Source organism: Onychomys torridus, chromosome 8 (assembly GCF_903995425.1).
Source record: "Onychomys torridus chromosome 8, mOncTor1.1, whole genome shotgun sequence".
Lineage (NCBI taxonomy): Eukaryota > Metazoa > Chordata > Mammalia > Rodentia > Cricetidae > Onychomys > Onychomys torridus.
Window position 1 is genome coordinate 73404780 of NC_050450.1, and position 24773 is coordinate 73429552.

The 24773-nt window shown below is 40.6% G+C and overlaps 1 protein-coding gene across 1 annotated transcript in view; it reads right to left on the minus strand.

Moving 5' to 3' along the window:
* Appbp2 (amyloid beta precursor protein binding protein 2) overlaps window positions 1-24773 on the minus strand; it is a 54807-nt gene that overhangs the window by 20400 nt on the left and 9634 nt on the right. The window contains exons 2-4 of the mRNA XM_036196910.1: window positions 9374-9462; window positions 8089-8240; window positions 7044-7167 (exon numbers count right to left, since the gene is read on the minus strand). Coding sequence (XP_036052803.1) covers window positions 7044-7167; window positions 8089-8240; window positions 9374-9462 — 365 coding nt within the window. The remainder of the gene's footprint in view (window positions 1-7043; window positions 7168-8088; window positions 8241-9373; window positions 9463-24773) is intronic.

Genomic DNA, 24773 nt, shown 5'->3' on the forward strand with positions numbered 1-24773 from the left:
TTCCACAATTAACAACATGAAATTACACCTTCCTTACCAACAGCTCCTGCAAAAAGTAACTGGTTTTGTTTGTTTGTTTGGTTGGTTGGTTTTTCTGAGACAGGGTCTCTGCATAGCCCTGGCTGTCCTGGAATGCAGAGAGAGCGTACTGCCTCTGCCTCCCGAATGCCTAACTATTCAAGTTTCAAATGGAAAATACGCAAACATGAAGTCAACTAGTTTTTAACTATATTTACTGCAAGACTGAAGGGCTGAACTGGCAAGATGGCTCAAAGGGCAAAGGTAATGATGCATGTAAAACATAATGATCAGAGTTTGACTCTCGATTTTATTGGAGGGAGAGAACAGAATCCTAAACGTTGTCCTCTGATTCCCACACTTGGGCCATGGCACGTGTGTGCCTATGTGTATGTTCATGTGCACCTGTGCATACAGAGTAAAAAGAAATGAAAACTGGCTAGAGCGATGTCTCAATAGATAAGGTGCTTGCCTTGAAAGCCTACAGACCAGAGTTGGAATCCTCAAAACCTACCTACATAATAGGGGGCAGGTCTGAGGCAGCCTGTAATTCCAGGACCTTCCCTCAATAAATAAAGTAGAACACAGTCAAGGAAGACCTGATGTCAACTACATGACTCTACACAGAGGCAGATATGTATCTGCACATACATATGAATACCATGCATACCATACACACTAACACAAATTTTTAAAGATTTATTTATTATGTATCCAGTGTTCTGTCCTAGGCCAGCTTGGGCTATAGAATGAGATCCAGGAAAGGCGCAAAGCTACACAGAGAAACCTTATCTCAAGAGTGAGCAAATTACTAGATCTACATCAGACAGACAAAAACAAAATACATGATACCAGCTGCTGAGATGCCTCAGTGGGTAAAAGTAGCCTAACAACCTGGGTAGAAATGATGGAGGGAGATAACTGACCTCTCCACATGAACACTGTGGCATATGCCTGAGCCCCCTGCCCTAAATACAAACATAAATGTAAATTTTTAAAAAAAATTAAGGGACTAAACTGGGCATGGTGGCACACACTTTTAATCCCAGCACTCGAGAGGCAGAGACAAGCAGATCTCCGTAAGTTCATGGCCAGTCTGGTCTCATAGTGAGTTCCAGGAAAGCCAAGGCTACACAGACAAACTCTGGCTCAAAACAACCAACCAACCAACCAACCAACCAAACAAACAAACAAACAAAAAAAAGGACTGGAGAGATGGATCAGTAATTAAGAGTGCTTACTGCTCTTGCAGAGTACATGGGTTCAGTTCCTAACAACAATAACAGTGTCTCACAACCATCTGTAACTCCAATTCCAGGGGATCCAGTGCCCACTTCTCACCTTTGCAGTCAATGCCCCTACATGCTACACATATACATGCAAGCAAAACACTCATACATATAAAATTTAAACAAATGTAAATTTTAAAAATAAATTATTTGTAACTATAAATATTTATAATTATAAAAAAATAAATGATTTAGAAGAATAAATACTGCCAGGTGGTGGTTGTGCACACCTTTAATCCCATCACTCAGGAGGCAGAGGCACCTGGATTTCTGTGAGTTCAAGGCCAGCCTGGTGTGCAGAGCAGTTCCAGGACAGCCAGGACCGTTACACAGAGAAACCCTGTCTCGATAAACCAAATAAATAAAAATAAAGATAATAGACGAATGAATGAATACAAAGTGATATGGATGTGGTGACACACAGCAAGCAGATCTCTGTGAGTTCCAGGTCAGCCAGGGCTACACAGTGAGACATTGTCTCAAATACACAGACACAAAGACACATGAACCACATGCACAGTATGATCTAACCATCAACTTGATTGGCTTAAATGCCTAGGTTACTTAATAAAGCAGGCCTCTGGGTTCCTAGAGATAGACATGAGGACTGTGAACTAATCAATGGATTAATGATGTGATGGTGTCACTGGGACACTGTGGAAAGGAGGTGAGGTCTAGTTGAGAAAGGTAGGTAGGCCACTAGGACCACTTCCTTGGGGCCCATAAACTGTCCTCTTTCAAGCATCTCTTTCTTTCCACCCTGCTCCAACGTGCTTCTGTTAGCATGTTTTATCTGTGTGGATGGAATGGGGCCAAGGAACCATACACAGGACTCCTAAAACAGAAAGCCAAAAGAAATCTTTTCTCCTTTAAGCTATTTCTGTCAGATATTTAGTCAAAGTGAAGAAACAGCATACACTGAACGAAAACCGAGCCAACAAGTCTCTTCCCTTCCTTCGTTTCCTAAGAGCTAGTACATTTTTCTAAGAAGCAAAGGTAAGTGCTTAGGGTTCATGAAGCCCTGGGTTTGATTCCTACCTAGCAACAAAGATCAAAATATTTTTTGAAATAAATGACAGGTTAAATAGTAACACTAAGGACTGATAAGGGATGAATTCTAGTTTTTTAGATTTTAATGAAATATATAAAATGAAATCCTGTTTTGTTTTCTTTTGAAAAAAGGTCTCATTATGTAGTCTAGGCTGGCCTCTAATTTATGATCCTTCTGTTTCCACTTTTCAAGTGCTGGGATTACAAGTGTGTACCACTACATCCTACCTGAACCATGCTTAAGTGTACAATTCAGTACTATTAATTACATTTATCATGTTATGCAGTCATTACCTCCAACAGAAACTTTGTCATCATTAGTCAATAGTTTCTCATTCTAGTCCTCAGTAACTTTTTACTGCTTATAAATTTACTTTTATACTATATACTTTCCTTTATACTATATACTTTTATGTAGTAAATACAAAATATAATCATAAAATATAAATTTACTCTATACTATACACTTCTACTATAAATTTATTTTATATATATGTGTATGTACATATGTATCTTTTTTTTCACAGGGTAAAATTCTCAAGGTACATCACATTGCAGCACACAGAATTGAGTATCTTTTCATCTGCGAATAAGATACTTGGATTCTTTTCAGCTTCTCGCTCTGTAATATAGTATTCAAATCTCGAGTCCCTGCTTTCCTTCATTTTTTATTAAGTATTTATTTGTACATGTGTATGTCTATGTATGAGATCAGAGAGGTATCAGATCTCGTGAAGCTGGAGTTATAGGCAGTTGTGAACTACCTGATGTGAATGCTGAAAATCAAATTCATACCCTATACAAGAATAGTATGGGGGTTGGGGATTTAGCTCAGCGGTAGAGCGCTTGCCTAGTAAGCACAACACCCTGGGTTCGATCCTCAGCTCCAAAAAAAAAAGAATAGTATGTATTGCAGGGAGGTGGTGGAGTATGCCTTTAGTTCCAGCACTTGGGAGACAGACAGATATGAGTTTGAAGCTAGCATAGTCTATGGAGCTAGTTCCAGCCCAACCAGAGCTACACAAACCCTGTCTGGGGGGGGGGGGGGACAACAAATATGAGTTAATCTCTCCAGCCCAAGTCTCTGCTTTCAGTGCTCTTGGATATACACCTTGGAATGGAATTGCTGGGCCATATGATAATTCTATGTTTAGATTCTGAGAAACTGCCAAACTGTACACTACACAGCTGCATCATTTTACACTCAGAAACAGCGTGCAAGGTTTGCAATTTCTCCTCACCCTCGCTACCACTAACTTTCTGCTTGTTTTGGCATTGCTGGGAATCCATCCTAGGACATGACACACGATGGGTAAGAGCTCATCTCTAGTTCATTAAATCAAACTCTACATGCCCTTCATACAAGTGACGTGGTGTCTCATCTGTGTTTGACATAGAGCTCCCTGATGACTGAGACTGTTAGTAATACATTTTTGCCGGGAGGTGGTGGTGCACGCCTGTAATCCCAGCACTGGGGAGACAGAGCCAGGCAGATCTCTGTAAGTTCAAGGCCAGCCTGGTCTACAGAGCGAGATCTAGGACAGGAACCAAAAACTACAACACAGAAAAACCCTGTCTCGAAAAACCAAAAAAAAGTAGTATTTTTTTTCATTGGCAATTTACACAGCTTCTTTGGAAAGTGTCTACTCAAGTCTCTTGCCTACTTAAAACCTTGGGTCATTTGTTGTTGAGTTGTACTTGATATGTCTTTTTTGAGCCAGGGTCAGAGGGAATGGTAGTGTATGCCTGTATTCCCAGCACTCAGAAGGCTCAGGGAGGAGAACTGAACTTCTGGCCAGTCTTAGAAACATAGTGAGACCCTGTCTGAAAGGAGATAAATACAGACAAGATGGGTGTGCAGACAGGAAAGAAAAGAGGGAGAGGGGCTGGAGAGACGGCTCAGCGGTCAAAAGCACTGGCTGTTCTTCCAGAGGTCCTGAGTTCAATTCCCAGCAACCACATGGTGGCTCACAACCAGCTGGCGCCCTCTTCTGGCCTGCAGGCATTCACACAGGCAGAACACTGGATACATAATAAATCTTTAAAATAAAATAAAAATAAAAAAAAGAAAGAAAGAAAAGAAAAGAGGAGAGTAACAGGATCTTGCTATGTCCCGAGTGCTGAGATTACAGAAATAAGCCAACAGACCCAGCTTCACTGTGTTGACGCTGTCCTCTGATTTACAAACGTTTCTAGGGGTTTTGGTTATTGTTCCTTTTTTTTTTAAATGTGTGTATATGAGTACTGAAGTACATGTCGAGGGTAGAGGTCACACTTGAGTGTCTTCCTCAATTGCTATCCACCTTGCATCGTGAGAATCTCTTCACTATATCTAGAGCTTGCCAATTCAGACCTGTGCCACCATGCCTGACACACTTTCCCCTTTAACCTAAGTCTTTATGCTTGCATGGCTAGCACCTAGCTCGCTGAGTTATCTCCCCAGCTGTTGACCCTCTTTTTACAAACAATCCCACTACCTCTGCCTCCTGAGTACTGGGATTACAAACCATACCTAGTTTCTGAGTTCAATGACTGCAGTCCTTTCCCATTTCTTTTTCTTGTCTATTTTGGCTAAAATTTCCTATATAATGCTGACTATTTCTAGTAGAGACATCTTTTTCCTTTTTCTTTTCTTTTCTTTTTGGTTTTTCGAGACAGGGTTTCTCTGTAGCTTTGCTGTCTGTCCTGGACTAGCTCTGTAGACCAGGCTGGCCTCGAACTCACAGAGATCCACCTGGCTCTGCCTCCCGAGTGCTGGGATTACAGGTATGGGCCTTTTTTTTTTTTTGATTCAGTGTATCACTGAGCTAACTGGTTTTCTCTCCACTTCCCCCAGCTCCTCCTTGCTGTACTAGCACCTCCTGTTTGGTTTTTCCTTCCAGACAGCGTCTTGCTATATAGCTCAAGCTAGTGCTAAAGGCATACACACTGCCATGCCCTATAAGTCTGTCATAAATGGTCTCTGGCAGAGCAAGGAGGTTCTCTTCTAGTCCTAGCTCTCTGTGGGCCTTTTGTTTTGTTTTGTTTTGTTTATTAAGAAAGGATAGCAGATTTTGTCAAATACTTTACAACATCCACTAAAATTATACATTTTGTTCAGTCTATTATTGTGGTATATTATACTGCTTTATTTTCATATGTCAAAGTACTCTTGCATTCTTGGTTTAAAATCTCACTTTAGATTTTTTTAGATTTGATGTTAGTATTTTGTTGAGGATTTTTGCATCTATATTTAAAGAGGTACTGGTCTATAATTAATTATCTTTTCTTGGGATATCTTCCCTGGGCTTTCATTAATGTAACCTCATAAAATGAGTTGGGAAAGGACTCTTCAATATTCTGGGAGGAGTATGGAATGGACCAGTGCTAACTCTTTAAATGCTTGGCACAATTTATCAGCAAAGTCTTCTAGTAATTTATTTTCTTTGTTAGAAGGTTTGTGATTACTTTTTGTAATATCTGTTTGTTATGGGTCTGCTGAGATTTTAATTTCTTCTACCATCATTTGGGTAATTGTGCATTTCTAGAAATTTGTTGCTTTAATCTAGATTTTACAACTGATGATGTATAAGTTTTCATTAGTTTCCCTTATGATTTTTTTTTTTTAATTTATTTTTAGGTCAGCAGTCACGTCTCAATTCTAATTTCTGCATCTTCTTTCTGTTTTTCAGTTCGTTTGCTTTAAACTAAGATCGGGATCCCTGCGGTGTAGTGACATCTGCCTGCTCTCTGTGAGCCATTGCTGCTCCTCTTGCCTGATGACGGAGCCTGAGCTTGCTGAAGCACCTTCCACCTTTGCAGAGGACTGAGAAGTAAGCTGTGACAATTTCAAGCAGCAGGAGAGTAGGGGTCCCACTCCCCTAGCCAGTGACTGACTCAGAGGTTACCAAAGGTCCTACCTCTAACTTGTAAGACTCTTGAGGAGATCTGCTAGTGCACATTAGAACCCTGGGTCTTGATGGGTTTGAAATGTTTTCTTTTGTCCTGAAAAATCAGTGAGGGATAATATTTTCTCTCAAACACTGAGATACCACTATTTTCTTTTTTAATTTATTTTATTTTTCTTTTTTCTCTTATTTTTTTCCTTTTCTTTAATTAAGAGATTTTTCTATTCATTTTACATACCAACCACAGACTCCCTTGTCCTCCGTCCTACCACCCACCCCCAATGATTTCTTTTAGCTTATTTCTATTTATCTTTTTTTTTTTTTGTATGTGGAGCTGAGGATTGAACCTAGGGCAAGCGCTCTACCACTGAGCTAAATCCCCAACCCTCTATTTACCTTTGGACTTCAAGTAATTAAACTATGTCAGAGTCGTGTTCTCTTTAAATCTAGGTTCAAGCTGTTTCCTGTTCAACAGTTCAAGAAGGTTTCTACTTTATTAAAAAACAAAATAGGCTGGGCATGGTGTTGCACCCTTTAATTATAGCACTTGGGAGGCAGAGGCAGGAAGATCTCTGAGTTTGAGGCCAGCCTGGACTACACAGAAAGACCCTGTCTTCACACACGCACAAATCCATAGCACGTTAATAACATTTTGGAGATGGGAGGCTGGACTACTGAAACCATGACATAATTATCATCTAAGAAATTTACTCAATTGTTGGGAGCATACCCAGAACTCTGAGCCCAAGTACCACTACATCTAAGTACCACCTAATCATAGGATCTGCTCCAAGCTCACCTCACACAACACTCCACTGCTCGAAACCAGTGAAGCATCTCATCATGTAGAGTACACAACTGAAGACAAGACAGGAAAACCTTCTCAGCATCACTGTACCAGCCAGCGTCAGAAAGAAAGCCACCTGAAGAATAAGACAATCAGTGACATTAAGTGACTCAGGAAACTGTCTGAAAGCTACAATGACATGTTTATAATAAAACACTAAACAAAACACTCTGTAATAGTAACATCTCATGTTTAACTTTTTTCCCCCTTCTTTTTTCTTTTTTGGTGTTTCAAGACAGGGTTTCTTTGTGTAACAGCCCTGGGTGTCCTGGAACTCACTCTGTAGACCAGGCTGGCCTTGAACTCAGAGATCCACCTGCCTCTGCCTCTCAAGTGCTGAGATTAAAGGCGTGTTCCACTACAGGCCAGTTTATGTTTAACTTTTAAAAAGTTTGATCCCCAGCACAGAAAAGGGAATAATAATTTGAGTAGTAATTGCTTGAAACATACTCTTAACTCTGTACAGTTGTGAAAACTATTCATTACAAAATTATCGCAGTATATATTACAAGCCTTTCCAGAATATTTTTAAAGTGGTTTCTGCTATCTTTACAAAATATCTCCACAAAAACTAACTACTTTTGAAAATCAAAAACAAAAACAAGGCCCTAAAAAGATTTAGTCTCATGCCACAGCATACAGTAAGCAGTTAAAGATTTGATGACAGTATGACACAGCAGTAGACTTGCTTTGGGATCACAGAGACACATGATTCTAAACACAGCTCACTAAAAGCTATGAACTGATCCACTTACTCAACTTCTTTAAGTCTACTTCTGTATAATATGTAAATGCTATCATTGATGTCACTGTGATGGAATGCCATGAGAATTCAGGAAGACACCACCTAGATGCTGAAGTTGAGTAGGCCACACCTAGGTATGACAGTTGCTCACAATCTGCCTGTGCAGACAGACTGTGGGAACTCTTATCGTTAGAAGGTTTAACTACAAGGCCATTACAGAATAAAACACTCCTCTACTTTGCCATTACTCACCTAAAACAAAGCCAACCTGGATGGCCTTCTCCTTTACTGCAGCATCTGATTCTGCTATGTAAGAGCACCGTCTACTGAATGAATAGGCCAGGACAGAAGCAACTTTAACACCATGATCCATCAAAGCCTGAAAACAGTGATGAAGCAAATGTCTGAAAGAGAAGAGAAAAAAGTGATTCTAGAGAGGTCATTGATTTTGCCCCTTTAGAGCTAGCTGCTCCTCTATTAACTATAATACCATTGTTTTTTCCAAGACAAAATAAGGTGAGGCTAAGTCTATAACCTGATGGTACTGAAGGATGGGGCTACCTTTAAAAACTATATATGGGGGTTGGGGATTTAGGTCAGTGGTAGAGCACTTGCCTAGCAAGCGCAAGGCCCTGGGTTCGGTCCTGGGTGTGTGTGTGTGTGTGTGTGTGTGTGTGTGTGTGTGTGTGTGTGTGATGACTTGCCAGACCCTCAAACGGTGGCAGCTAGCCTGGCATATGCCACAGTGAACACTAAGAGAGGCACTGTCTCAAGTAAAATGTAAGGCAAGGACCAACATCCAAAGCCAGACTGGGCTATATGAGACCCTGACTCAAAACAAAACCAAACTATCAAATCCCTCTTTAAGAGCTTTATATGTATTTATAAAGTAACAGTATGTCCTTTGACCTTTTCCCAGTATATAAAGTATGACTATTATAATTTTGTTCTTCAAGGCTTTTCATTGAGAATAATTTGCACGCCACAGAATTTGCTATCATAGCATTCAGTGGTCTTTCATCTACTCATAAATTTTAATGGTGAAACATTCCAGAAATGTCTACTACTGGTGGCTGGTATTAAGTATACTTAAAATAACTGAATTATATATCACTTATCATATTATGTGTATGGTGAGTGTTCTGCCTACATGTATGTCTGTGTGCCACATGTAGGCTTGTTGTCCTTGAAGGCCAAAAGAGAGTGCTGTACCCCTGAAATGAGTTTCATATAGGCGCTGTCCTATAGGGGCTAGGAATTGTATCTGGGAGAGCAGCCAGTCCTCTTAACCACCGAACCATCTCTCCAGTCCCTGAGTTATACACTTTGAAATGGTTCAAGTGGCAGGTTTTATGGTATATATGTTTTAGTAGTCCTTTTTCCTTTTTTGAGACCCTGTCTCCTATCTGCAATTCAAGCATTCATGAAGTAGACGGAGGATCAGAAGTTTAGCAAATTCAAGGCCATTTTGGGCCACCAGACTCGGAAGGACAGACAGATGAAAGCACGAACATAGTATACATGCACACAAATTTACCTTTTATCCAAAGCTCTCAAAACTTTAGCAAAAACTTCCAATTCACAGAATTCACTGCCCAGTTGACATAAGCGTCCCTGCTGGTAAAGCTGTAATAATAAATAATAAAAAAAGAAAAATAATTATTTGGAACTTTTTAATTTAACTTCCTACTCTGTGATTTAAAAAAAATGGATTTAGAGGAGGATTTTTTTTTAAAGGAGGATTTAATGATTGATTTTAAGTATGAATACACAGCAATATCAGAAAAGAGGCTTACAAAAAGAAAAATGCAATGAACAAATTTCTACAACTCATAAAGACTTTAACAATTGTACATAAATGTTCAGAATTGGTACTGTGAAATAGAATAGCACCTGGAATATGCTCAAGTATCAATAGTACAAATATAAACTATATATTTATCATATGTATACCCATTATTTAAGAAATTTAAATGTTTCTTTATTCCTTAAACAAAAGTGGAAATGCCGGGAGGTAGTGGCACATGCCTTTAATCCCAGCACTCAGGAGGCAGAGCCAGGCAGATCTCTGTGAGTTCGAGGCCAGCCTGGTCTACAAAGTGAGTTCCAAGAAAGGCTCCAAAGCTACACAGAGAAACCCTGTCTCAAAAAAAACTGAAAAAAACAACACTGGATAACTTGAAGTTTTCAAAGTAACAGCAAAGACAGTATCTAGAAAATATCTTGTCCATATGCTCCATTGGGGCCCTTCAGCCCATCTCAAATATCTCAAATATTCAGCTTAGTTCTGCATATATTTCACAAGCACTAACATTATACAGTACATCTATCTATAGATCCAAAATGACAAGGATTCATGTATTTCTGACTTGTTAGAACTGGTTGGTTTTTTGTTTGGTTTTGGTTTTTCCAGACAAGGTTTCTCTATGTATCTCGCTCTATAGACCAGGCTGACCTCAAACGCATTGAGATCTGCCTGCCTCTGCCTCTCAAGTACTGGGATTAAAAGCATGTATCATCACTACCCAGCAGGAACTGGTACTTTTTAAAAGAACAATTTAGGAGCCAGGCAGTGGTGGCACACACCTTTAATCCCAACACTCAGGAGACAGAGGTGGTCAGATCTGAGTTTGAGGCAACCCTGGTCTACAGGGCAAGTTCCAAGATAGCAAGGGCTACACAGAGAAACTCTTGTCTCAAAAAACAAAAACAAAAACAAAAACAAAAACAAAAAAACAACAACAACAACAACAAAATAAAACAAGCAAACAAAAAAAAACACAATTTAGGGACTGCCAAGATAGCTTCTTGGGTAAAAGAGTTTTGTAGCTGAGCCTGATGACTGGAGCTCAATCACAAGGACCCACAGGGTGGAAGGAGAGAACCGATTCCTCTGTCTTCTGATCTCCACATACATGCACAAATACAAAAAGTTTAATTAACTAATGACACGTTAAAAAACAAATATGGAGAGGGGCTGGAGAGATGGCTCATCAGTTAAGAGACTGACTGCTCTCTAGGGGACTCGGGTTCAATTCCCAGCACTCACATGGTGGCTCACAATTGTAACTCCAACTCCAGAGGATACAACACATTCTTCTGGCTTCCTTGGGCACCAGGCAAACATACAGTACAGAGATACACAAGCAGTCAAAAAGTACTCATACATATAATAAATGAGTGAAATTTTAAAAAAGGCTTTTCCTGGCCTCAATTTCAGCAAATGCTTTTGAATGTATACAGTACCTTTAATGACAGAAATTTTAACACTAACTCAATTGATGGCATTAGTTGCAAAAAGATAGGAAGGTAGCTTACTCTGTGCAGAAAAGCACACTACAAACTCAGGATACTCTTGAGCATAAGATCATTAGTCACACAAAGGTCAGATTACATGAGGTACACACACAGCTCAGTGATAGAAAACTTACAGCATAGACCAGGCCCTGGGTTCTATCTGTAACATGAGAGAGGAAAAGAAAAGTGTGGTGTGTGTATGTGTGTGTGGAGGGGGGGGGGGGATTCTGCAGACCCAACAAGAACTGCTGGCGAGGAGAGGGGCCACATGCTCAGAAAGGGGAACAGAACCATGTTCTTCATAGAATGAAGATATTCAAATTAACATTAAAACCTGGTTCATAAGGAAAGAACTGCTAATTTTGGAAATGGCTTTTCTTTTCTTTTTATTTTAAGGTTTATTTATTTACTTTACGGATATGAGTGTTTGGCCTGTATGTACACACCAGAAGGCATTAGATCCCAGGGGACCTAAAGATATAAATGGCTGTGAGCCACCATGTGAGTATTGAAAATTGAATTCAGGACCTCTGGAAGAGCAGCCAATGCTCTTAACCAACGAGCTATCCCTCCAGCCCCTGGGATTTTTCTACAGAGAAATTTGTCTCAAAAAAACAAAAAACAAACAAACAAAAAAATGCAGTTTGAAAACCTGCTGTCACAAACAACAGCTGTTTTCTATACTGAGACATTTAACTTTTCTAGACAAAATGGATTCATGTTTAAATTACCAGACACAAGTAATGATTTACCAGTTCCATTCAAGTTTGCTTCACCCTTACATTTATCTCAAAATAAAAATTAATATAGTTGACACAGGCCAAAGGGGGGGTTTGGGGATGCCAACTTGAGATAAAAATAGTACCTAATCCCTAAATATTTAAAAAATTTTCATTTTATTCATAATTATTATGTGTAAATGCAAGCACATGTGTGGAAGAGTACAACTTTCAGGAACCATTCTCTCTTGCAGGTTCTGGAGACTCTCCAGGCTTTCATGGAAGGCTTTTTTTTTGTTTTTTTGGTTTTTCGAGACAGGGTTTCTCTGTGCAGCTTTTGTGCCTTTTCCTGGGTAGCCCACCCAGGCTGGCCTCGAACTCACAGAGATCTGCCTGCCTCTGCCTCCCGAGTGCTAGGATTAAAAGGCGTGCGCCACCACCGCCTGGCAGAAGGCTTTTTTTACCCACCAAGCTATCTCAACAACCCCTAATATTTTTTGTTTGTTTCTTTTTTGAATGCCGAATGCCTTTATTGAAGGAGGGAGGAGGTCTTAAATACAGGCTTACAGGTGGGCAGAAGTTAGCTTCCGATGTTTTACAATCTTGCATCTAAATTGTTTATGCCCCATATGCAGGATACACAGACAAGGAACTTCCCTTAAGAATTGAGGAGGGTGGAATCTCCCAGGGAGGATATCAGGGTCAAGGTCAGCAAGCAAGGCAACAGTTACCCAAAACAGTGCCGCTGCCCCCAGGGCCCTACAGGCCCCCCCTCTTTGTTTTTCGAGACAGGGTTTCTCTGTGTAGCTTGGTGCCTTTCCTGGAATTCAGTCTGTAGCCCAGGCTGGCCTCGAACTCACAGAAATCCGCCTGGCTCTGCCTCCCGAGTGCTGAGATTAAAGGCGTGTGCCACCACCGCCCGGCTAACCCCAAATTTTTAAATGTTAAAAAGCTAAATCGTAAATAAAGAGCAGATTTTGGAAAAGAAAAAGAAGCTGAATTGGCGCTGGGGAAATAACTCAGCAGGGAAGTGTTAGCCAATACAAACGTGAAGACCTGGACTCTGACTCCAGAACCCGGTGAAGGAGAGGCATGATGTAGTGTTTGTAATCCAAGCGCTGAGAGTCAGGGACAGGATCCCTTGGACCTCACAGACTAGCCCAGTTCATCTGGCCTGTTTAGTGAGCTCCAGGCCAGTGAAGAGACTGTCTCAACAAACAACAAACCCAAAGTTAAGAGTTTCTTAGCAAACAACACTCAAAACAGACCTCTGGCCTCTACACTTTGTACACATACATGTAACCTGCACACATGAACACACAAAAATCAGAATACTAAAAGGACCTGGTAACATTGACTTTGTAACCAATATATTACAGGCAAAACTACCAAGGAGATAAATAATCACACAACACTCTAAAATGTGCCAGGTGGCATTGGTTTCCAGCACTCAGGAGGCAGAGGCAGGCGGATATCTGTGAGGTCTACAGAGCAAGCTCCAGGACAGGCACAAAAACCACACAGAGAAACCCTGTCTCGAAAAAAAACAAAAACAAAAACAAAAACAAAACCCTCTAAAATGTAGCAGGCTTGGTGCCTTCTCCCTGTAATCTCAGCACTCAAATGGTTGAGGCAGAACAGCTGAGTTCAAGGCTAGTCAAAACTATTTAGTAAGTTCTGGGTCAATTTGGGCTACAGTGTAAAACCCTACCTCAACAAACAAAAACAAAAATCTAAAATGTTCATGCATATAAAATACTACAAAAAATAAATGAAAACCTGTAACACTAATTAATAACATACTTTTTCTTTCTTTCTTTTTTTCTTTTGATTTTAGAGACAAGGTTTCTCTGTGTATAGTGCTGGCTGGCCTCAAACTCAGAGATTCGCCTGCCTCTGCCTCCTGAAAGCTGGAATTAAAGGCATGTGCCACCGCCGCCTGGCTATACATTTGTAATAGTATATACACAAGACTTAGTTACGAGGTCATCTAATAAAAAGATGAACTGGGGAGCCTGACAGGTGCAGCCTGGAAGAAGCAGGAGTCCAGCATGTGAGCCCTGCAGCCATGGTATGGTGGGCCATAGGTGTTGGGATGAGGGCATGTCAGCCACTAGCAAAGCTAGAGAGCAAAGGCAGGCCTTAGTTAGGGACATGGGTGGAGGCATGGGAGCCTTGAACATACTAGTTTCCTGACACTCTGGTACTGCTCTGATAGTCAGTCACCCTATGCAGTGCTCCTAAGGGGTGGTTCAGCTCAGAAATCACAATGAGTGACAATGGCTCATTTGGAACCATGGACCAGTCACAGCTGGCAGGCACAAGGGAACTTGTGCTCATCAACAAGGGTCTTCGGAATAAAAGGTTCAAGAACCAGTAGCTAATGATTATGTTCACTGCCATAGTACGAGGCCAAGGCACTTTTCTACTTCAGTGGGAAGGTCTCAGGGTATCCAGGAATGTGTGGACTGTCCACTGACCCCTTCTGTTTCCCTGCCTGCCTTTCCCACGAGGCGCAGTCCTAACCCCGTTCTCTGCACACCTTGCGAGCCTCCGCTGTCCTGTTTTTCACACCTCTCGTTTGCTCTCCACAAAGATGAGCTGCACTTAAATCTGGTGCTGGAACACGGTTAAGACAGTGTACCTGGTGGCCCACCATTTCAGCCAAAGCTGAGCAGAACATTCTATCATCTAGGTTAAGGTGCACACACCAGTTCTAGAGCTTGGCTACATCAGTTTCACAGGCTGTATCACCATATCAGCCCCAGAATCTTGATGGATCCCAACCGACACAACTATCTCCTAGAAAATCCAGTGTTTCCTGCATTTGTTTTTGGTACTACTACTCTCCAGAGCTCCTTTTTGGGGTCACGAATAAAATCTTACCTATAAACGTGTGGTCAGTAGGTTGACTGCTGAGTGAACACTGCCCTCTCCAACAGCTCATCTTCCCCAAGGACAGTGGCTGAGCTAGCTTGTAGAGATGACGGTATAGGAATACCAACCCAGGAATAAATCTGGAAGATGAACCCCAACTACACAGATTCAAGTTCTCCCACATCAAAGCTCATGCCTGCTCAAAGGTGTCCAAATCTTAGATGCCACTTCTGAAGCTGGAACCCTGCTGGCTCCCACACCTGACCGAAGGATCTCCTTCCTAGAGGCCTAGATCCACAGCTTCTGAGATGAACTTTAGTGTCTGAGGATCCAGCTCCTCAGCAAATGCTTGCTTCTCCAACCCCTTTTCAATTCCAGTCCCAGTGACTTACCATCCAACACTCCAGCAACGTAACCAACTCTCACCCTTCCTCACTTGAGGTGTTGGGGGAAATATGGACAGGACGACACAACATGAGTGTTAGCCTCATTCTCCTCATTTCACAAACCCAGAGCAGCCCAGACTGACAGCTGCCCAAAGTCATTCCTACCCACACTTCTTTTCAGGGCCCCACTGGACTGCCCTCCACATCCATCCAGGAGTCCCAAATGGGCCTGGAAATGGGGGCCTATATTCCATCAAGTTCCTGCCCCAGGTGGGCCCCAAGAACAAAGGGTAGAGGTAAATGAATTCTTACCTCCCATTCTTACCAACCTCTAAATCCTCCCTTAGCAGCTTCAACTCTGCAGTGGACTTTTAAAGAGAACCCAACTAGATGTGGACAGGGAAGAAAACCGAGGGGCCGAGGGATGGGAACATAAGGACCTTCGCTGCCCACCAGACTCCTCCTATTCTCCAAAGGTCTCAATCTCCTCCATTCACTCTGTAGCCCTTGTAAATAGATTTTTTGTTTTGTTTTGTTTTTCGAGACAGGGTCTCCCTGTGTAGCTTTGCACCTTTTCCTGGAACTCACTTGGTAGACAGGCTGGCCTCGAACTCACAGAGATCCACCTGCCTCTGCCTCCTGAGTGCTGGCATTTTTTTTTTTAATGTAAGTACCCTGTTTCTGGCCTTTTCTTTGAAGGCTTCATTACTTTCTTCTCATTCTGGAGGACCCAGGAGTAGGCAGCATCCCTGGTGCTTTAGTTTCCAAAGTAAGGTTTGCTATGTACAGATATTTGTTGGATAAATTATTAGTCTTTTAAAAAAAAGGTATGAACTACTTGATTAAGATGGTATTTTTGAGCCAGGTGGTAGTGGCCCAAACCTTTGATCCCATCACTCAGGAGACAGAGGCCGCCTGGTGTACAAAGCGGATTCTAAGACAGCCAGAGCTACAGAGGAAACCCTATCTCAACAACACCACCACCCCAAAAAAGAGAGGGAATTTTTGGTTTTTGTTGCTTTTTGAGACAAGGTTTCATATACCCCAGGTTGGTCTTGAACTCACTATGTAGCAATTTGTGATCCTCCAGCCTCTAATCCTGTGGATTACAAATGTTCACCATCTCAGGCAGTTTAATGATTAAGTTTTTTTGTTTGTTTGTTGTGTTTTGTTTTTCATTTTTTTCTGGTTAGGGTTTCTCTGTGTAGCCCTGGCCATCCTGGAACTTGCTCTGTAGACCAGGCTGGTCTCTAACACAGAGATCCACCTACCTGCCTCTGCCTCCCTAGTGGTGGGATTAAAGGCTTGTGGTACCAAGCTTTATGATCAAGATTTTTAACAGCAAAGGTTTCCAGGAACCAAAATAAACATCCTATAATAAAACTGAAGACATACGGTGAGTAAATGTGTACACCATACCCCAGGAAGCAATTCTTGTTATGTAAATAAGAGCATTTCTGTGGCATCAAGTTGCAAGTAATTTTGATTAGCTGAACAAATCTAGCATTCTGTGGCTCTAGTCGGGTAAAGGGGAAACACATGTTTTCTTCCTAGAGAACGCTTTTCAGAGTTTGGTAGAAACCAGGACCTGTATATCCTCATCTGTGCTATCACTCTCCTGTTGTGGATAATCTTTTTGTACACTGTGAAGATGTGTCTCTGCCAAGACACCTTCTGACTTGCTTCTGACTTGTTTAATAAAGAGCTGAATGGAAAACAAAAAAACAAGGGTTGGGGATTTAGCTCAGTGGCCCCGGGTTCGATCCCCAGCTCAAAAAAATAAAAAAATAAAAAAAATAAAGGATATATAAAAGAAATTGAGTGCAAGACTGGGTGTGGTGGCACACATCTTTAATCCCAGCACACAGGAGGCAGCAGAGGCAGGCAGATATCTGGCCTATATAGTGAGTTGTAGGGCAGTGAGAGCTACATAGGGAGACCATGTCTCAAAGAAAAGAAAATAAAGGAACAAAATCCAAAACCACTATATGCTGTTCAAATCTTAGATGGTCTTTTAATAAAAACCCAGAGCCAGACATTAGGGCGAAAGCTGAAAGATCAGAGAAGCAAAGCAAAGCAAGCCACAGCCACCACCAATCTTCACCTAACCAACTCCACGAATCCTCTGACTGAAATCTTCAATCTCCAGCTGAAAGGGTCTCAGTTGAACTGCTTTAGTCCCTTCCTGTTTCCAGGAAAGGTGCCTTATACACCTTTCTCCACCCTGACTTCAATTCCTGGGATTAAAGTTAGTGTATGCCTCCAATGTCTGGACTCTAAATGTAATCTAGTGGCTGGCTCTGTCCTCTGATCCTCAAGGCACGCTTTATTAGGGTACCCAATATTATCACCACAACTATATAGGGAAAAAATACGGGGGGAAAAACACAGAAATAATCAATTAAAGCAATTGCATGAACATACAAACATACACAGAAAGTCATCTATCCTGTTTGTTTGGAACTAATGAAACAGTAAAAATAAACCCAAACAGCCAGGCGGTGGTGGCGCACGCCTTTAGTCCCAGAGCTTGGGAGGCAGAGCAAGGTGGATCTCTGTGAGTTTGAGGCCCACCTGGTCTACAGAGGGAGTTTCAGGACAGCCAGGGCTGTTACACAGAGAAACTCTGTCTCGAGAAAAACAAAAAAAAACAAACAAAAAAAAAAAAAAAAAACGAAATAAATAAATAGATAAACCAAAATAAAAAACCTCAGAAAGGGCCAGGCGGTGGTGGTACACGCCTTTAATCCCAGCACTCAGGAGGCAGAGCCAGCCGGATATCTGTGAGTTCGAGGCCAGCCTGGGCTACAGGGTGAGTTTCGGGAAAGGCACAAAGCTACACAGAGAAACCCTGTCTCAAAAAACAAAACAAAAACAAACAAACAACAACAACAAAAAAAAAACCCTCAGAAACGAAAGGGGCTTATCATCAAGGAAAAACTTCCATAATACACAAAAAGTAAGTTCTCCCCAAGCTGGGAGTAATATCATTTCATTTTTGTTTAAATATATATGCATACATTAAAGTCTGAAATGACAGTCAATAAAAAGCTGGTACATCTCTACCAAAAAGACTGCTAATGAAGAGGATGCCATTTTCTTCAAAGGTGCAGCCAGAGAAAACCACAGCCTAATGGCAGAAGTAGTCAACGCTAATAGAATGAAGACAATGAGGGTGAATACAACCACAACACATTGTGTGTACGTTAATCTGTAAAAATACATTAAAAGGGTTTACACAGCTGCAGTAAAGGAGCCATATTTCCAAATCCCCACTTCCACCATGACCTTCTTTGACTCCCATTACTGTAACAGTCTGGTAGAACTGGTCTCTCCATTACCCTTCAGTTTTCTGCACACTAACCAGAATGATCCTTTCAAACAGTAAATATGGATTGGGTATAGTGAGTTAGAAGCCAGCTTGACTTACCTAGTAAGACCCTGTTTCAAAAAAGGGGGGGAATTGGCAGGGAGGCAGGCATGGTGGCACATAGCTGTGATCCCAGCACCTGAAAGGGCAGAGGCAGGAGGGCCGCCATGAGTTTGAGGCCAGCCTAGTCGACAAAGGAAGTTCCTGGCCAGTTAGTTGGAACTATATAGTGAGATGCTATCTCAAAAACAACAAAACCACCCTAAATATGCATTCCCATTTAAAATCTTCCTTATAATTACACTCCCTATGCATTTAGAACATACCCAAAATCCTGGATGTAACCAACTCCTGAAAGTCATCTATCTGCCCTCACCTTTCCTTCCTTTGGCCCCGTCCCCACAGTCCCACCACCTTAGCTCTCATTTCGGACTTTTGGATACAGAAGCCACTGCCCCATATTAAGTACAAGCACCATAACTCTTTGGTTAATTTATAACTCAAGCTGTCTCTAGTAACATGTTACTTCCTCATGGACACTCAAGACACACATGCATTAACCTAAAAGGCATCTACCTGTTAACCATCACTCCATTACATTCTGTAATCTAGGAAGTGGCTTCAGTCACTACTATATCCCCAATCCTTAGCACAATGCCTGGTACTAGACATGCACTTAAATTTTTGGAATGAATAATGCAAATTGGTAGTTACCCTAACCTTTGGATGGAACTTGGAACTCAGAAGAAACAAACTGAAGACAGTCTCTACTCTGTAGCTTATAATTAGCCAACCAAGAATCCAGTGTTGTTATGCTGTTATTATTTATTCACAGTCCAGAAGTTGGTGAATATGATACTAAGGAAAACCCTCAAATTTTACACATAAAGTCCCCCAACTATGTTATGAATACATTATGAGAACATGCTATGAACATGTTATGAGAAAGTTCTAACAGTTAATCTTTATTAAACTTTTCACAGTACCTTTTTAAAAAGTTTGGAAGTATTTGGCTTTACTGTTCTCTCTCTCTCTCTCTCTCTCTCTCTTTTTTGAGACAGGGTTTCTCTGTGTAGTCCTGGCTGTCCTGGAATTCACTCTGTAGACCAGGCTGGCCTCAAACTCAAAATATACACCTGCTCCTGCCTCCCAAGTGCTGGGATTAAAGGTTTGTACCCCTACTTCCAATCTTTTCCTCTTTAAAAAAAAAATTTGTATTAATTTTTGAGAATGTCATACAATGTATTTGGGTCATATTCAATCCTGCCTCCCCCAACTCTTTCCAGATCCAGCCCCCTTCAGCGCCAACACAACTTTGTACATCTGTGTACACACACACATATTTATAAAATCAAGTTCAATTTGTGTTACACATATTCTTTTGGTTGTAGGGCCATCCACTGGTGCTTGGGTTAGTTTCCTAGGGCCACATCATTAAAGAAAATCGACTCTTCTTCTCCCAGTGGCTATCAGTTGCCAATAGCTCCTCAGGTAGGGGTGGGACTTCATGTCCACCTCCTCACTCCAGGCTGGTCTTTTGTCTAGCTTGAAGCAGGACTTTCCTGCCCTGCTGTTTCATTGGGTTCATCTATAATCTCTGATACTTCCAGCCTTTTAGTTCCTTACTCTACAATGAACCATGAGTCTTGGGAGGAGGGGATGAGCTGAGCACTCCAGTCTTAGTCTCTGCACCTTGTCCAGTAGTAGGTCTCTGTGTTAACTGCCATATATAGGTGATTAAAGCAACTTTTTTAGAGCAAAGTGCTCGTAGCTGGTATAATAGCAACCTCACTTTTCTACTTAGGAGACTGACAAAAATGGAAAAATTTAGAACAAATTCTGAATATGGTTGCTTTAATTTATAGATTAAAAATAGGTGTTTCTATTTTAACATCAGATCAAGGCAGATTCATTTCATGAAACTCAGAGCACAGTTGTATCTTCATGGTTTTGATAACAAAGACCAAAATGCTGTAATAAGGAACATTCCAGTAATTTTTACCAATTTCTGGTGCTAGGGATAAAACCCTTGGTTTTGCACATGCTAACCACGTACTTTGCTCCAGCCCTACTTCTCTTAACTCAATAAATCTCTGAACATTTGAATAAGACACTGCTGTGGGATGTTCTGTATGCTGTGAATGTGTTGCTCTGGTTGGTTGATAAAAAGGTGATTGCCAATAGCCAGGCAGGAGGTATAGTTGGGATAAGCAGACAAGGAGAATTCTGGGAAGAGGAAGAAGGTTGAGTCAGGAGACGCCAGCCCACTGTCCAGAGATCAACATGTAATGGCATACAGGTAAAGTCATAAAATAACTCTTGTATAAACATCTGGGGCTAAAGCTTTTCAAAAGCAGAAAATCTACAGTTGTCAAAAATTAAGAAGATATAAACTTAGCCAGGCATGGTGGCACAGATCTTCAATTCCAGCATTTGGGAGATAGAGTCAGGTGGATCTGTAGATGAACAGTCTTATTAAATAAGAAACAGAGCCAAATGCAGAGTTAATAGCCCAAGAGGTCAGAGCAATAATAACTAAGAGCTAAAAACCTTACCCTTCACTGCCGCTACTGTCCTTCCACTCCACAAGAGACCTACTTCCTGTGTGTCTGTCCTTTTATTGACTTTCTGTTCTGCCTTCTCATTGGTTGTAAACCCAACCACATGACCTCCTCATCACTGCCTGTCTGTACAGACCTTCAGGTCTTCTATGGGTGGTATTGAGGTTAAAGGTGTGTGTCTCCATGCTGGCTGTATCCTTGAACACAGAGATCCGCCTAGCTCTGCCTTCCAAGTGCTGGGATTAAAGGTGTGCACCACCACCGCCCAGCTTCTGCTATGGCTCTGACCCCAGGCAACTTTATTAACATACAAATAAAATCACATTTCAACATCTATAAAATATCACCATATTTCTCCTTTTCTATTTTAATAAAAAGGAAAAAAGTTATAACTAATATAAGAAAAACTATATACAAAAGTACAATAACTATACACCATATATACAAGCAATAAATACCTAAAAAAATGTCTAGGCCATTTGTATTTGACAAATTCAGAGAAAATAATTCCATTATCTATCCTTTTTTGGCAAGTCCAAAATGTACCTGATTCACTTTCTATCCTAACTTATATTACTAACAGAACTATCTTATAACGTCTTTCAAATTTATACAATTACACCTCTTAGTGAGTTTCTTTTCTGAAATTCTTTTTTTTTTTTTTTTTTAAGCTGAGGATCGAACCCAGGGCCTTGTGCTTGCTAGGCAATCGCTCTACCACTGAGCTAAATCCCCAACCCACTTTTCTGAAATTCTTAACAAGGAAAACTATAACTATAACTAACTAATCTTCAACTCCCTCAGAGACCCAAGAAGGAAATAATATTACCTAATAAAAAAAATAAAAACAGGAAGTACATGCAAGCAGCTCCCCCCAACCCCCCAAAAAGTGAGTTGACAGAAATAGTCAGCTGCCTGGACAGTCACCTGAGGTTTCTCCACAGTGTTGGGGCATCATCTTCAGCCTATAGGCTTAGTGTATCTGACAGACTCATTTGTGAACTAGGATGTATACAAGGTCAACAGTTTGACCCCACATTTGGTGAGAGCAGTCCATGTACCAGAAACACCTGAATTCCATTAGTGTCATGTCATGATTCAGGATTTTAAATTCTGGAAATTATTGATCTTTTTTTAATTCAGCTGTCCATTCTTCTTGGCTGTGTGTGTGTGGCTTCATCTCAGCATCCTGTTCTTCTCCACATCCCTCTTTTAAATGCCAGTCTACTATTGAGAGGTGTGAACCTAGTTACTCTTCAAGAATAACTGTTTCAGCTGCTGTTCCACTGCACCTCAGAAGCCATCCAGTCTACTGCCTGTTCAGCTGTCTTCAAAGAAAAGGGCACTGTACCTTTTCCAGATTGCAAAGGCCACTCACTTCAGGGATGGTGCCATATTGTCCTGGCGTCAGAAGATGCCTTTTGATAAAGCCACAACCACACTTGTTTTTGGCAAGAATTGGTAGTCCTTTGTTTCATGTCCTGTCTGTTCTGTTTGTTAGCAGTTGATTTGAGGATACTTTGTTGTCCAGTGAGAACAAACTTTTGCCACAATAAAAGTTAACTCCATATGCAGTTTCTTCAATGCCCGTATTTTCTCTGAAGTAGATTGGTACTGCCAGGAGCAGACATGTCTCATAGTCATAACAAAAAAGAAAATTTTTCTAAGTTATTAAAACATTTTAAATGCTATATTCTGTAGATCTCTGAAGGGTTTGAAGATGACCTATCTATTTAAAATATATCTTCTCGATCTTAAAAACACACCTAATACGACTACAAGTTCGATTGTAATGTCTAACTACTAACTTTCATTTCTTTATATCCTAATAGTAATAATAACATTCAAGGATCAGCAAATTGCATTACATTGTTAAATGAACTGTATAAGTACAATATCTTGAACAATATGTATGGCATTTTCTAACCATCTCAATCTCAATATATGTATAATTTATATATAATATAAAAAAATCTGAGCCTGGAGAGATGGCTCAGAGGTTAAGAGCACTGACTGCTCTTCCAGAAGTCCTGAGTTCAATTACCAGCAACCACATGGTGGCTCACAACCATCTGTAATGAGATCTGATGCCGTCTTCTGGCCTACAGTCATATATGCTGTATATATAATAAATAAATCTTTAATCCGATCTAATGTAAAGTATTTAAAACTAGTAATTGTCTTTAAAAAAAATAAACAAAAACAAAGAAGAACCTTAAATCTAATCTCCTTTGCCTAGCCCTTTTCCTAACCCTTAACAACTTGTAACGAACCCTCCTAACAATGAAAACTATCTCAGACCCAAAACCCATTAAAAGACCAAAAAACCATCCGCCCCACATCACCTCTTTGGGAATGTGAGCGTCATATTCTTAAAATTGCTTCCTGCTGGGTATGGGCGAAGATATCTTTATTCCAAAAAGAAAAATTTTGGGTTAATTGTCAAATTCTAGGAAAGGTAGCTATATCCTTTGTTGTCCAGTTTGAGTATAATGCCAAAGTTCAGGGCTTATCTCAAGTTCTTATTCAAGTAGTCTTTGAAACTAGATCATCTCATCTAGCCATCTCAAAATTGCTCTGAGCAGTTTGTAGTCCAAAGTTGATCTAGAGATGATATTGTCAGCTTAGTGATATTATTATTGCCCATGTGGAATTGTCATTGGGGGCCCATCTTCTTCCTGGAGATTTCAGTTGATGTTAGGCCTGGCCGTGATTTCCTGCAGAAAGCTGAAGAGACTCGAACACAAAGACATGGATAGGCAGCTAATCGAAGCCTTTTCTCTAGAATTAATTAGTACTCTATATGACCATTAATACCTTAACAAAGTTTAAAATGTATATATATAAATCTTATAAATTTTGATATAAAATTCATACTTTAAGAAAAGTTTAAAGAATAAGAAAAGAAAGAATTGAGATTGGTAATAGAATAGTCCCTTAATTAATTTGGTTTTTCTCCTGTCCCATGTCAGAAGATGGCTCTTTCTTCTGGCATGATACAGGGAGTTTGCATTTTCCTTTTAACAACATGCTTGAGTTTAAAGGAGAGAGCCATTCTCCAACTTTTTCTTTTTCTTTAAACTGTTCCATCCTCCCTTCTCTCAGCTTCTGGGTTAGATATGAAACCTTAGACTCACAAATATAAGATAGGATATTTTCTTTAATTTTGCCAAATAGACTACTTATTATAAATAGACTAGATATTATAACTGTAATTCTTGCTTGATAATTGTTTGGTTATCTGTAATTTTACTATGTGAAAGTTAAAAACTTCCTTTTTGAAAAAAACAAAAGGGGAAGTGCTGTGGGATGTTCTGTATGTCAAATGTGTTGCTCTGATTGGTTAATAAATAAAACACTGATTGGCCAGTAGCCAGGAGTATAGGCAGGACAAGCAGAGAAGAGAATTCTGGGAAGTGGAAGGCTGAGGCAGAGAGACACTGCCAGCTGCTACCATGACAAGCAAGATGTAAGGTACCAGTAAGCCACATGCCACATGGCAACTTAGACTAACAGAAATGGGTTAATTTAAGATATAAGAACAGCTAGCAAGAAGCCTGAGCCATTAGGCCAAACAGTTTAAATAATATAAGCATCTGAATGATTATTTTATAAGTGGGCTGTCGGACTGCCAGGGCTTGGCAGGACCTAGAGAGAAAACTCTAGCTACATGGATCTCTGAGTTCGAGGCCAGCATGGACTACAAAGATGGTTCCAGGGCAGCCGG